Source organism: Coffea arabica, chromosome 2e, assembly GCF_036785885.1.
Source record: "Coffea arabica cultivar ET-39 chromosome 2e, Coffea Arabica ET-39 HiFi, whole genome shotgun sequence".
Taxonomy (NCBI): domain Eukaryota; kingdom Viridiplantae; phylum Streptophyta; class Magnoliopsida; order Gentianales; family Rubiaceae; genus Coffea; species Coffea arabica.
Window position 1 is genome coordinate 62,452,907 of NC_092313.1, and position 13,075 is coordinate 62,465,981.

Here is a 13,075-nt window from a genome sequence, read left to right on the forward strand (position 1 = left end):
TCCCTAATTCTCAAATTCCCAATCCCTCAATCAATTCCTCAAGCAGACCTAGCTCACCACCATCACCACCATTCACCACTAATCAGTCCCTTCAAAGGACAATTGAAGACCAAACCTAGCTCCCCATCTGTCCACTAGCTTCCCAAATCACCTTTAGGTTTTAATCGAAGACTCTCGACTAGCGTCAAGTCATGGATATCAGTCCTTTGTTTGATAGCTTTAACACCAACTCTGGTGGTCTTCATCCTCTAGCCGCACGCTTTATCCTCCGTTAGCATCCTCGAAGTCTCATAGTCGATAGGCAAGTGTCGGTTCTGAACAAATTCCTTTTTTTTTTATTTAATTGTTCAATGCCTGGGAGAATGACAATACAAAAATTACCAGAAAAGGAAAAAATTTTGGCAAATATTTGAGGAGTAAATGCGTACTAATTGGGTGTCATTTTATAATATTAACAAAAGCAAAAAAAAGTCTTGAAAAATACTGCCAATGTTGTCGAACTTTCTATTTGATATTTATAACACGATGAAAATCAAAATTTGCTGCATTTACATTTTTAAATTCTCTTATAAAGTTGTACATGCTAATTCTAACTTAAGTTAGAGATTGAAAAGTTTTAAATGTCTTGTAAAAGTATAATTTTGTGGAGGAAGAGTATTTGTTAAGGCATATCTTAGATATACTTATGATTCACACTTTATAGGTGCATGTTTAACATCATGGCTATTCTGCTCATTGATAATAAGATAGGCCCAGTCCCATTTTTCTAGTCAAATTTTGTAGTTGTTCTGATTAAATTTTGCACTATTAAAAGTCAAAAACCACTTTCCAAATCTCCTATATGAATTTTAAATTGGTCTTGATACTCTCAAATATTGAAAATTAGTTGGAGAATATGATTGTGGGAGGTCTGACTTCATCCCCTTGGCACTTTTTATTTATGGGATTACTGTTGATCAATATAAAATACATTATGTATTCTAGCAATTAGTAGATTTGAGCATAGTCGTACAACTGAAATGTATGCTTTAGAGTTTGTGATTTTTGGTATTCAACTAGTAAAACCTTCTGGAGAATGCTAGGACATATTTGGGACCTTTTATGAAATCTTGTGGCCATCATGGAAGGTAGGAGTAGGTAATTGTTTAAAGCTTAGATGGTAGCTTCCTTTATGAAGTCTTTGGTGTTGTGTATGTTTTCCAGCCTACATGACTAGTAACGAAGAACTTGTGCTTTATCCATGAGTGGACAAAAATGAACTGCTAAGGCTCATGTTCCATGTGCAGTCAACTTCTATGTAATATATTCCATGGATTTGGAAGCATTGATTAAGCTTCGAAATTTACATTTCTGATTTGTTAAATTTAATATTCATATGCTTTGCATGGATCCATGAAGCAAGTCTAGAATGTATTTTGGATTGCCATCTAGGATGCTAATGATTGACTAATTGGTGGCCTCTTGTTACCGGATTTCATTAATGAACTTGATAACATAATTTGTAACTTGTAAGCATTGATAGGTTAGTTTTTACTTTTTGCTCATGTCTTTCTATTTTCCTTTGTGTATAGTTAAAGGAAACTGAATCACAATATTGATACGTCTCTCCAAGAGCAATCTTCAAAAATAATTAGATTAGCTAGTGATTCTGCTAGTCCCATAGATATCAACAACAAAGAGGCTAGGATTGACAATCAAGAAGAGCTGGATTACTCTTTTGGAGATGAAGAATTAGGGAGTGAAGAAGTGGGGTTAGAAGATGATACACATACAACCACCCAAACTACAAATCAAGAGGTTGTTATAGGTGATGGTTTAGATGCTTTTAGAAAAAAGAAGAGAGCCAAAAAATCTAAAGCATGGGATGAATTCAAAGATGTAGAAGTTGGGCTTCAAAAACTTCTCATGTCAAGGTGTATTCATTGCCATGCGAAATTCAAGAAGATCAAAACCAATACAACTACAAGTTTGCTAAGGCATATGAATTCAAATCCTCAATGACTGCAAAAACTTATAAAAGCACAAGTACAACAGCAAGCTTAATTTCCCATCTACTGATTCTGTCACACCTTCAGATTCCTACCTTCATATTGGAATGTTCGATATGGCTGCCATGAGAGAAGCTGTGGTTGAATGGATGCTTATGCACGAGCATCCCTTTTCAATTGTAGAGGGATGCTCAAATGGCAAAAAATTAGTTGAACTATGAACAAGAACGATTGCATGGCTGTTTTTGAAAAAGAGGAGCAAATTGAACAATTTGTTGAAGAAAGTCAAGAAAATCAGCTTGAATACAGATTTTTGGAAGTCTTAGAACCAAAAGATTGAGTTTATGGTTATAACTTGGCATTGGATTGATAGTCACTGGAGATTGCAGAAATGGGCCTTCAACTTTGTACATGTGCCTCCTTCATGTTGGGGCATCTAAATTGCAGATGCTATTTTCAAATGCTTAAAGGACTGGGAATTGAGAGCAAGGTTTATACAGTCTTAATGGATAATGCCTTAAATAATGACACTGCATTAAATTCATTGAAGGACACCTTCTCCAGAAACAAGTGCCTATTAGCAAAAGGGAAGTTATTTATGTGAGATGATGTGCTCATATAATTAAATTGATGGTTTAGGATAGTCTTAGTGAAATCAAAGAAATAGTTGATATGGTCGGGGACAATGTAGAGTTTGTAAACAAAACAGATAGAAGATGCTTACTCATTGCTAAGATTGTGCAACAGCTGCAATTGATAAGAGTTTATTTTACGTATTTTTAGTGTGTTTTATTAGTTAATTTTGGTTTGATTATTTAGTTTTATAACTAAAATAACTAAGGTTTTGGTAAAAAACTACATTTTATGTTAAAGTGGCTAAACATTGCATTTTATGGATTTTTATGGTAAAAACTTCATATTTTGTAGGTTTAATGATTCAATCATCAAATGAAGTGCATTGAGAAGATATTTGGATGATTGAAGATGGATTAAAGTGGGGAAAATAAAATATGAAGTGTAAAAGGAAGAAATGCAATTTGAGGACAAAAATCAAGAAAAGTCAGCTTTGACAACTCAGACACATTTTCGTATTTTGACTATATCAGGAGCTACAATGATCGGATCAAGGTGATCTTGGTACCATTTTGAAGCTAAGAGATATATCTACATTTGGTATGAAGACATCAAAGTCCAATTCATCCGTTTTCATAGTCCAAAAGTTGAAATACCGAAATTCAACTCAGCTGTCCAAAGTGGAAAACAGAGTTCCGACCAGTGTTTAGTATTTTGATCATATCTCAGTCTACAAAGCTCCGATTTGGATGATTCTTGAAGCATTGGAAAGCTAACTCAAAGGGCTACAACTTTTCTGTTTTACACAAAAGCCAGTTCAGCCTTTATGATAGAGAAAATTTCAGCTGAAGTAAGGACAAAGTGAAAACGCGAGTGCACAAAACGCGAGTTGTAGACGCGTTTTGTAAAGGCGCGTTTTCTGGCCGAAATTCTGCAATTTGCTCAGTCAATTCTCTTGTGTTCATACCACTTTCCAGCTATAAGTTGCAAGAGAATTCGGTGCACATGCTTCAGAAGACAAAAGGGCAGACAAGGTGGCTTATTTTCAAGTCAAAAACATTTGTTATTGACTATCCTAACAAAGTTGAGATTTGGGAATCAAAATGTGGAATTTGACTTGGAAAAATGGAGCTCTTAAGCAGTTTATATGCAGAGACATTTTGGGTGGTCTGAGAAAAGGGGAAATATACGGGAGAAGCTTGAAGAGTGCAGAAATGTAGTTCTTCCATTTCCTTAGTGTAGGATAGTGTAGTAAGTGTAGCTTTTCCATTCTTGTTTATTATCTAGATTAGGATGAAAATGGAGGATGAAGAAGGCAAGGAAGAAAGCTCATGTGACAAGGGTTGTATTCCTTCCAAACTCTTTATCTTTTGTATTTGATCCCAAATTTAGTTAATATACAAGTTCTGGATTTTGTGTTCATTATGTGTTTTTAAAGTTAAGCCTTGGGTTTGGTTGAACTTTCTATGATTGTTAGTGTTTATTATTTGGCTATTTAACTGCTATGATTTGAGCAAGTTATTTAGCACTTTAGCTCTTGAAATCATGATTAATCTGGTACCATTAATTGTGATTATCTAAGGTGTTATTTCTGCAATGAAAATTGAGATTTAACATTAGTTCAAGAAGTGCTAAACATAGGGAGTACACTCACGAAAGTAGAGGTGCACCTATGTGGTTTTTAGTGATTCATTTCATGTAATTTCACTGAAGAAATGAACTTGTAGCTACTTTCATAACCATGAGAATAGGTATGGATTAGTTATAAGTATAATTGATTCACTACGAAAGTAGGATTCAAATGCATAAGGAAATTACACCATAATTAGCCTAGATGTAGTAATTAATGATCCAAATATAGCACTTGCATGAGTAGTTAGGGATACCACAACCTAAGGAGCTTTCATTTGTTATTTTGTATAATTTCAGTAGGTTAAATTTGTTATAATTCATTGATAGTCTAAATAATAGAGAAACTTTAGTAATACCGGTAATTGTTCACTCTTCCCTGTGGGATCGACCCGATATATACCCTAAACTACTAGTTGATCTGTATACTTGCAGTGAACGGGTGTAATTCGGTATTTTTTAGCTTGCACGTATGTAAAATACCCGCCAGCAATTGTCTAAAAAAGTGCTACTTTATGATTGCAAAATAAGGTGGAATTCTACCTATGAGATACTGACTTGTGCTCTTAAGTTTCAAGAAGTATTTCTAAGATTTAAAGATAGAGAGTCAAACTATGATTTATGTCCAACCACTGAAGATTGGAAAAAGGTAGAAAAAGTGTGCAATATTTTACAAGTTTTTTGGACAGCAGCAACTCATATAATATTTGGTAATAATTATCCAACAACTAATTTATATCTAAATGAAGTTTTTTGGATAAATGTAGTACCAGATAGTAAGGATGATGATGAAGATTACTTTATTTGGTCAGTAGTGCAAAGAATGTAGGCGAAATTTGACAAGTATTGGGGTGAGTGTAATTTGTTGATGTCTATAGTAGTTATCTTGGGTCCCCAGTGCAAAATGAGAGTCATGAACTGTGTCTTTCCATTGATACATCCTCCACATAAAATGCAAGTCAATATAAGCAAGATCCAGCAAGCATTGTATGATCTATATGACGAATATGTAGATATGCTATATCAAGTTCGAGTGGTTTAGGAGCGAGGTCTCAAATATTGGCCAGCAATGATCCACAAAACAAGAACAACAATAGTAATCTGCAACTGTAACACATCTTTCAGGTATGAGTGAATTTCTCACTGATATTGCTTCTATGGAATGTGTTCAGCCACAAAAGAATGAGTTGGATTTCTACTTTGAAGATGATCTCCTCACTGCCACCAAAGATTCAAGTGCGGATATTGTAAACTTAGATGCCTTGAAATAGTGGAAGGATACAACAAAGTACAAGATCTTGCCTAGGATGGCTGCTAATATTTTAGCTATTCCTTTTAGCACGGTAGATTTGGAAGCTACATTTAGTGCTGAAAATAGAGTGATCGATTTCAACCGTGCTGCTTTGGCTCCAGAAACTCTGGAGATGTTGATATGTGTTGGAAATTGGTATCGTAAGATGTACTGGGTGAAGAAAAGGGAAAAGGTGAGTATCCAGCAAAATTACTATATATAGTATTTCAAATATATCTTACTGTAGAACAATTCACTTATCTTTTTCTTTATTTTTTTCTTTTTTGTAGAAAGTAAACACTGCACAAGAGATTTTATTACCTTACCTTGAATTCATCTTGTTTGAGATAATATGTATATTGTTTCATATTTCTCTTATGTCATCATGTGGTGATTTATATATATCCCCATTTGGCTATTTTGGGACATTGGTGTACAAGTTACTTTCTTACTCTTTTTTTTTAAGTTTTAAATTTGTTTGTGGCTGCTGGCATCATGTTGGTTCTTCATACTTGTTTCTAGTTCATATATATGCTGAAATTGTGGCAATTTTGGGATATTGGCGAACAACTTACTTTGTTTTTCATTTTAGCTCTAAATTTGTTTGTGGCTACCCTCGTCATGTTCGTTCATCGTACTTGGTTCCGGTTTATATATATATATATATGCTAAAATTGTGGCTATTTTGGGACATTGGTGTACAAGTTACTACTATACCCTTTTATTTTCCTTTTAGTTGATGATTTGTTTGTGGTAGTATGTTGGATATTTTTAATTGATCAAGTGGCTATTGTAGGAATGGTTCTTCATACTTGGTTCTAGTTTATATGCGTTATTCTCTTCTTTTGGATTCCATCCTATTGTTATATTTGTAATAATATTTGATGTATAATTAAATTATATTATTAAATTGAATTATTCGTTATATTTACTTTACGCATATTGACTTTTATAGAATTAATGTTATTTATGCTGACAATATTTGGTAAATGATAACTATACAAAATTTGAATTTGAAATTCAACTTTTGCACATGTGTCATGTATCCAACAGTAATTGTGTATACACTCTCCGTATATATAAGATTTACTTAAGTTTTAAACCAATACAGTAATATATTAGATAGAAAAAAAAAAACTTGGGAAGCCCCTAACTATTGTCGTTGTCCACTTTTGGCCCCTAATTTATTTTTTGTCTTCAACTAGCCCCTGAACAATTAAAAGTGAATAGTTTAAGGATTTTTGTCCATTTTAGACATAAATCCAGACGGAATCAATGGGCATTTTTGTCCAACATTAATCAAAAGTATCGAGAACTTAATCAAAAGCATCGAGAGCAAGAGTAGAATTTTGAGAAATGAAAACCCTTCATTTTCCTTAAACTCTTCATCAAATTTCTCCATAAAATTCCCAAATTCATTGATTTCATACTTGAGAGGGCCATGAAAGATCTAATGAAACTTTTTTCCACTTGAGTATGAAATCAATGAATTTAGGAATTTTGTAGAAAATTTTGATGAAGAGTTCAAGGAAAATGAAGGATTTTTTCTTTTCAAGGCTTCTTCTCCTACTCTTGATACTTTTTATTGAGTTCTCAATGTTTTTGATTATGGTCGGACAAAACTGCCCTTGAATTCTAACAGAATTTATGTTTAAAATGGCTAAAAGTCCTTAAATTATACACTTTTAATTGTTTAGGGGCCAATTAGATAAAAAGATAGATTCGGGGTCAAAAGTGGACAATTAGAAATGGTAACAGGGTGCGGTTGGGGCAAAAGACCCCTCCCCCACCCCTACCCCACCTCGCTTGCTAATAAAAATTTGTCATATAATTTATTATAATCAAATTTTAGCAAATAATTAAGTACTAAAATACCAATATATCACTAAGTTGTTATCCATTATAATTATACAATTGAAACCTACAAAAACAATTAAACAATAGCTATTTGAATGAAATACAACATAATGAAACTAATACAACTAAAGTAGTCAAGTTTTCACTTTTGACACAAATACAAGCACTAAGTCATTATTGTATTTTTTTTTTGAGAAAAAAGTGTTATTGTATTAAGTGTAATTAAGAATTTAGTATAACTATATTAGTAAATTTAGTATAACTAATTAATAATTTCTATTAGTAGAAATTTATAATTATTAATATAATTGATAATATCAATTATATTACATATACTAAGATACATTATATAATACATACAACTTAATATTATTATTATAAGTTTGTAACTAATTAAATTAAATATTAAATATAAATATATATGGTAAATTCTGTAGTGCATTCAACTAATACAAGACAGGTATGGAAAGGTAAAAATATGGCAAAGAAACAGGCACGTTGCAAAGCTGACATGTACGGAGGATAAAGGGAATATTTGTTAAAAAACAAGTGTTACCTATAACAGGCGCGGGCGGTTTGAAAATGTTCATGGGCCCATCAACCGTGAGGCGTATTGCGAAAGTTGAAAATGTATTGGGGTGTCACGGAATTCACATAAATATAATGGGTCTAGGAATAAAACACCGAAGAGGAAGCGTAAGCAGTACTAAACACAGCCATGCAGGTGGTATTTAACATAAACTGATTTTTGTGAAAGTAAAAAACATATTGCCCATAACATACTTGTTCTTTATGATTTTTTGGCATTATATCAACAAAATACTAGTTATTTATGGGCATTTTATTCTGAATCATTACATTTATGTAAAATGCATAAATGTTTGTAACTAAAATTGAAAAAGTGTTACACTAATATTTTTACGAAAGAGAAACTAATAGATTTTGTATTTAACAAATTTTACATATGTGAAAATAAAAAAGATATTGCCCATAACATACTAGCTCTTTATGGGTTTTTTACATTACATCAACAAAATACTAGTTATTTATGGGTATTTTACTCTGAATCATTACATTTATATAAAATACATAAATGTTTGTAACTAAAATTGAAAAACTGTTACACTTATATTTTTACGAAAGGAAAACTGGTAAATTTTGTATTTAATAAATTTTAAATATGTGAAAGTAAAAAAGATTGCGCCCATAACATACCAACCCTTTATGAGTTTTTTTGCATTACATCAACAAAATACTAGTTATTTAAGGGCATTTTACTCTGAATCATTACATTTATGTAAAATACGTAAATGTTTGTAACTAAAATTGAAAAACTGTTACACTTATATTTTTACGAAAGAGAAACTGGTAGATTTTGTATTTAACAAATTTTAAATATGTGAAAGTAAAAAAGATTGTGCCCATAATATACCAGCTTTTTATGAGTTTTTTGCATTACATCAACAAAATACTAACTTTTTATGGGCATTTTACTCTGAATCATTACATTTATGTAAAAAACATATATGTTTGTAACTAAAATTGAAAAACTGTTACACTTATATTTTTACGAAAGGAAAACTAGTAGATTTTGTATTTAACATAAATTAAATATGTTAAAGCAACATTACAAGTGGTTTTATTAGTTACTTAATTTGTTAACAAGAAACAATGTTTCTTTTGCAAAATTTGTTCATTAGATTTTTTCAAATAATTAGGATATATGATAAGTTGCGATTTTATCATTTATTTTATTATTAATTTCCTCTATTACCTAACCCAATGTGAATTAATTATTAGATTCTACTCACTTTTTATAATTTGCATTTATTTCAGGGAGTAGAATAAAAATATCATAATCAAGGCCAATTTGACAGATATAAAGGTAAATTTTCACAATCTTTTGTTAGCAATAGGCCCCAATTTCCTCCTAGGCAGTGACGAAGCCAAGATTTTTTCCTTGGGGGTGCCAAAATTATTTTAATATGTTATGTTCAAAATAATTTTATTGTATTTAAATATATGGCATCCTAAAATATCAAATATTAACTTTAATTATAATGGTACGTCTATTTAATAAATATATAGCATAGTCATAACTAAAATTAAGGCAAGAAATAACATTTGATTGAAGAAATTACATTTGATTGAATATCTTATAACATCACAAACCACATAAATTGTACATTATGAGAAGATGCTTCAATATGTCACTTGTGCAAAAACAAATATATAACTATGCAATATAAATATAACTATTTTCAATTAAAAAGAAATAAAAATTATGTTAACATACCTTGAATTTCATCCTCTTTCATTAAACGTAAATTGAACTCTATGTTCTTTCATAAAACTAAATTCACATTTATACTTTGAAATCCCCTCAACTTTTCCTATTCCCATTCCGCTTAATTTCAACGCCCAACAGTCTTCAAGTTCCAAGTCACAAAAGACTTTTACACGTATCCATCCAACATATTTTCTCTACCGTTTGTGGCCACAATCACTTACTTCTTCTGTTCCCCCAACTTTTCACACCTCTTCTTTGACTAGTAAACATATTGCAGCAACATCATATATATATATATATATATATATATATATATATATATATATATATATATATTAATTTTTTAACAGATGGTGGAACGGATCCCGCCTCGTTTCTAAACAAGGGAAAAAAAATTCTACCCACCCCATTAGCCCATCGCTATTGACAATGATAATAGTTTAGACTCCTCAGATTTTTTTACTATTTTTTACTATTATGATTGTATCTAGTACAATCAAACGAAAAGCACAACTGTACAGTCTGTACTTCAGCATCTATGGATGTGGATCCACTTCATTCACCACCTATTCTTTGGACCCATCGCCATCTCAACCAACAATGTGCAAACCACTTTGTCAAGAAAATCCAATGACAGATGCGCTAGAAAAAACCGATTGCTTTTGTATAAACAATTGTGATCCGCCTCTAGTGACGTGAATATCCAGATTCTATGAAGGAACACCAAAGACTTTTGTACCCAAAAAAAAATAAAAAATTGATGCTTCTCAGAAATGGACAAGTATCTAGGTATGCTTAAATTTTGCATGCGTACAACTTTTTTGGTTACGTAGGATGTTGGCACATATAATATGTTATTCCCATTGGCATATGCACGTCGAATTAAAAATAACAGCCGAAGGTACACTAACGAACAAATGAACAATCCAGAAACAAGACAGAACCTGTCAATCACCTCGAAAGTCCGGCTTGATTGATACCATATTAGCCGCCTAAGATCTAAACTTGACAAGCAGTACAACTTTACAAGGCAAAAGGTGATACATATATTTATCAAATCAAGGATCAGATCAGAGAGCAAGGGAAACAATGGTAATCCTCAGAGCTCAAAAACGTAGCATAGTTTTAGTCCCATTTCCTTACCAGGGGCACACCACACCAATGCTTCAGCTGGGGAAAATTCTTCATTCCAGAGGGTTCTCCATCATAGTTGCACACACTAAATTCAACTCTCTCAATACTTTGAATCATCCTGAATTCGTTTTTTTCCCGTTAGAGGATAATGTATCTGCTGGCCTTGATACCTCTATCGGTAATATATCTGCCGTAATCACAGCTATAAATGAAAATTGCAAAGTTTCCCTCCAAGATTCACTGGCTCAAATGATGAAAGATCGGGAGAACCATGGCCACGTCTGTTGTATAATCTATGATGCAGTCATGCACTTTAGTCGCTCTGTGGCTAATCATTTGAACATATCCAGCATGGTCTTAGGAACATTCAGTGCTTTTTACATGCAAACTCATCATACCATTCTTCGACTTGGTGCAGAAAATTCTATTCCCTTACAAGGTAAAATTATGGCACTTCTTTTTCACTTCAGCATTTTTAATAGTCTTAATAGTAGCATAGTTGCTTCTTACTTTAAAGTTTCAAAGATATCTTTTCAAAGTTGGAGCAGATATCTTTGAAACGATTGGAGCAGATACAGTGGGTTTGGTACGATTGTGTATGATTGTTATACTTTTTTCTAAAATTTGGTATACATCTACCAAACAAGTTGTATTTATGTAATAAGTTGGTGTGCACAAATAAAATTTACATGCACCACAAAGTTATATTATGGTACACTTAAAATAGTGAGGAGTTAAAAAACCGTTCAACAGCACGAAAATCCCAACAGTACCTGCACCTAGTCTGATGAATTCCATATTGCAAGTTACTCTACTGTGATGCCATCATTCTAAACTTGTAGTTTGTTGCAGAGTCTAAGCTGTTGGAACCTGTGCCTGAACTCCACGCTCTTCGGTTTAAGGATCTACTAATACCGGTTAACACCGAAATCCCCCAAACAGTGCTAGAGTTGTTGAAAGATATCAGCAATATAGGATCCTCAATTGGCATCATCTGGAACACAACAGAGGATTTGGATCACAAATCATTATCAGAACTTCGTCAACTGTATAAAGTTCCCATTTTTCCAATAGGTCCTTTTCACAAAATAGTTCCAGCGTCATCAACTAGTTTCTTGAAAGAAGACACGAGTTGCATAGAATGGCTTGACAAGCAAGCTCCTAACTCAGTCCTCTACATAAGCTTGGGCAGTTTAGCATGCATAGAAGAGAAAGAGCTAGAAGAGACAGCTTGGGGACTGGCAAAAAGTGGCCAACCATTCTTGTGGGTTGTCCGGCCATGCTCCGTCAATGGCTCGAACTGGATTGAGCAGTTACCCAACGGGTTTCAAGATTGCATTGGAGAAAGAGGTCAAATAGTGAAATGGGCACCTCAAAAGGAGGTTCTTGGACATCCGGCAGTGGGCGGATTCTTGACTCATTGTGGTTGGAATTCAACACTCGAAAGTCTCTGTGAAGCTGTTCCAATGATCTGCAGACCCTGTTTCTCGGACCAAATGGCGAATGCAAGGTATATAACCCATGTTTGGAAGGTAGGCTTGGAACTAGAAGAGGTGAACGATAGAGAAGTCATAGGAAAAACTGTCAAAAGACTTATGATCGAAAATGAAGGCAAGCAAGTGAGGCAGAGAGTGCTGGACATGAAACAAAAACTGGATACTTCAATGAAGAAAAGTGGTGCTTCATACCAGTCCTTGAGCGACTTGACAGATTTCATCAACTCATTTCCTCTATGAAGGGTTTACCCTAACGGAGGCCTTCTTAGTACCAAGGCTTGTTTACTAGCTTATAAAAATTACACCTATGACTGATTGATGCCTACTGGAGAACAGTTCTAGTTACACCAATTCAGGGCGGATCCTTGTATTGGTCATTAGAGGCACATGCCCCACTGATCAAAGAAAATTTTTAATTTTAAGCATAGAATTTCCAATAAATTTTGTCTTTACCTTGATAATTGGTAGGAATTCAATAAAATATAACAATAAATAAGTTGCTACTATTTCCAATAACAAAACGACGACGATAAGCACAAACCCAATACTTCGAGGAGTTCAGTTTATTTGTCATTTTATCTATGTAAAAAAACAAAGAAAAAAGTATTAATTTAATGGGTTTTAAAGCATTACAGGGTTCTTTACATCACCTTGTTCTATTTACTATTGTTTAAAATAACTTTAATTTATTTGTGATCCGACTAAAATATTTTCCTAGCTCCGCTCCAATTTCTCATTGTAGCTATGTCCTAATAATTTTTATCGTGATCAAAGTAAAAAGAATCAAGTAACTGAATCTCATATTTCTTACATGATT

General features: G+C 33.0%; 1 protein-coding gene and 1 long non-coding RNA gene across 2 annotated transcripts; both read left to right on the forward strand.

The window, feature by feature from the left end:
* On the forward strand, positions 1–5,907 carry LOC140037029 (uncharacterized). Its single transcript, XR_011840868.1, has 2 exons — positions 1–301; positions 2,916–5,907. It is a non-coding gene; the product is annotated as an uncharacterized lncRNA (long non-coding RNA).
* Positions 5,908–10,717: 4,810 nt separating this feature from the next.
* Positions 10,718–12,498, forward strand: LOC113729268 (UDP-glucose iridoid glucosyltransferase-like). The gene is made up of 2 exons (XM_027253586.1): positions 10,718–11,201; positions 11,615–12,498. Exons 1-2 carry the CDS (start codon positions 10,718–10,720, stop codon positions 12,496–12,498), a joined length of 1,368 nt encoding a protein of 455 aa, XP_027109387.1.
* Positions 12,499–13,075: the final 577 nt, after the last annotated feature.

Excerpts from the sequence above, each read along its gene's own strand:
- LOC113729268 (XM_027253586.1), top strand. The coding sequence starts at position 10,718 with ATGGTAATCCTCAGAGCTCAAAAACGTAGCATAGTTTTAGTCCCATTT. Across the intron at positions 11,202-11,614 it reads AAATTCTATTCCCTTACAAG|AGTCTAAGCTGTTGGAACCT; the intron begins GTAAAATTATGG and ends AGTTTGTTGCAG.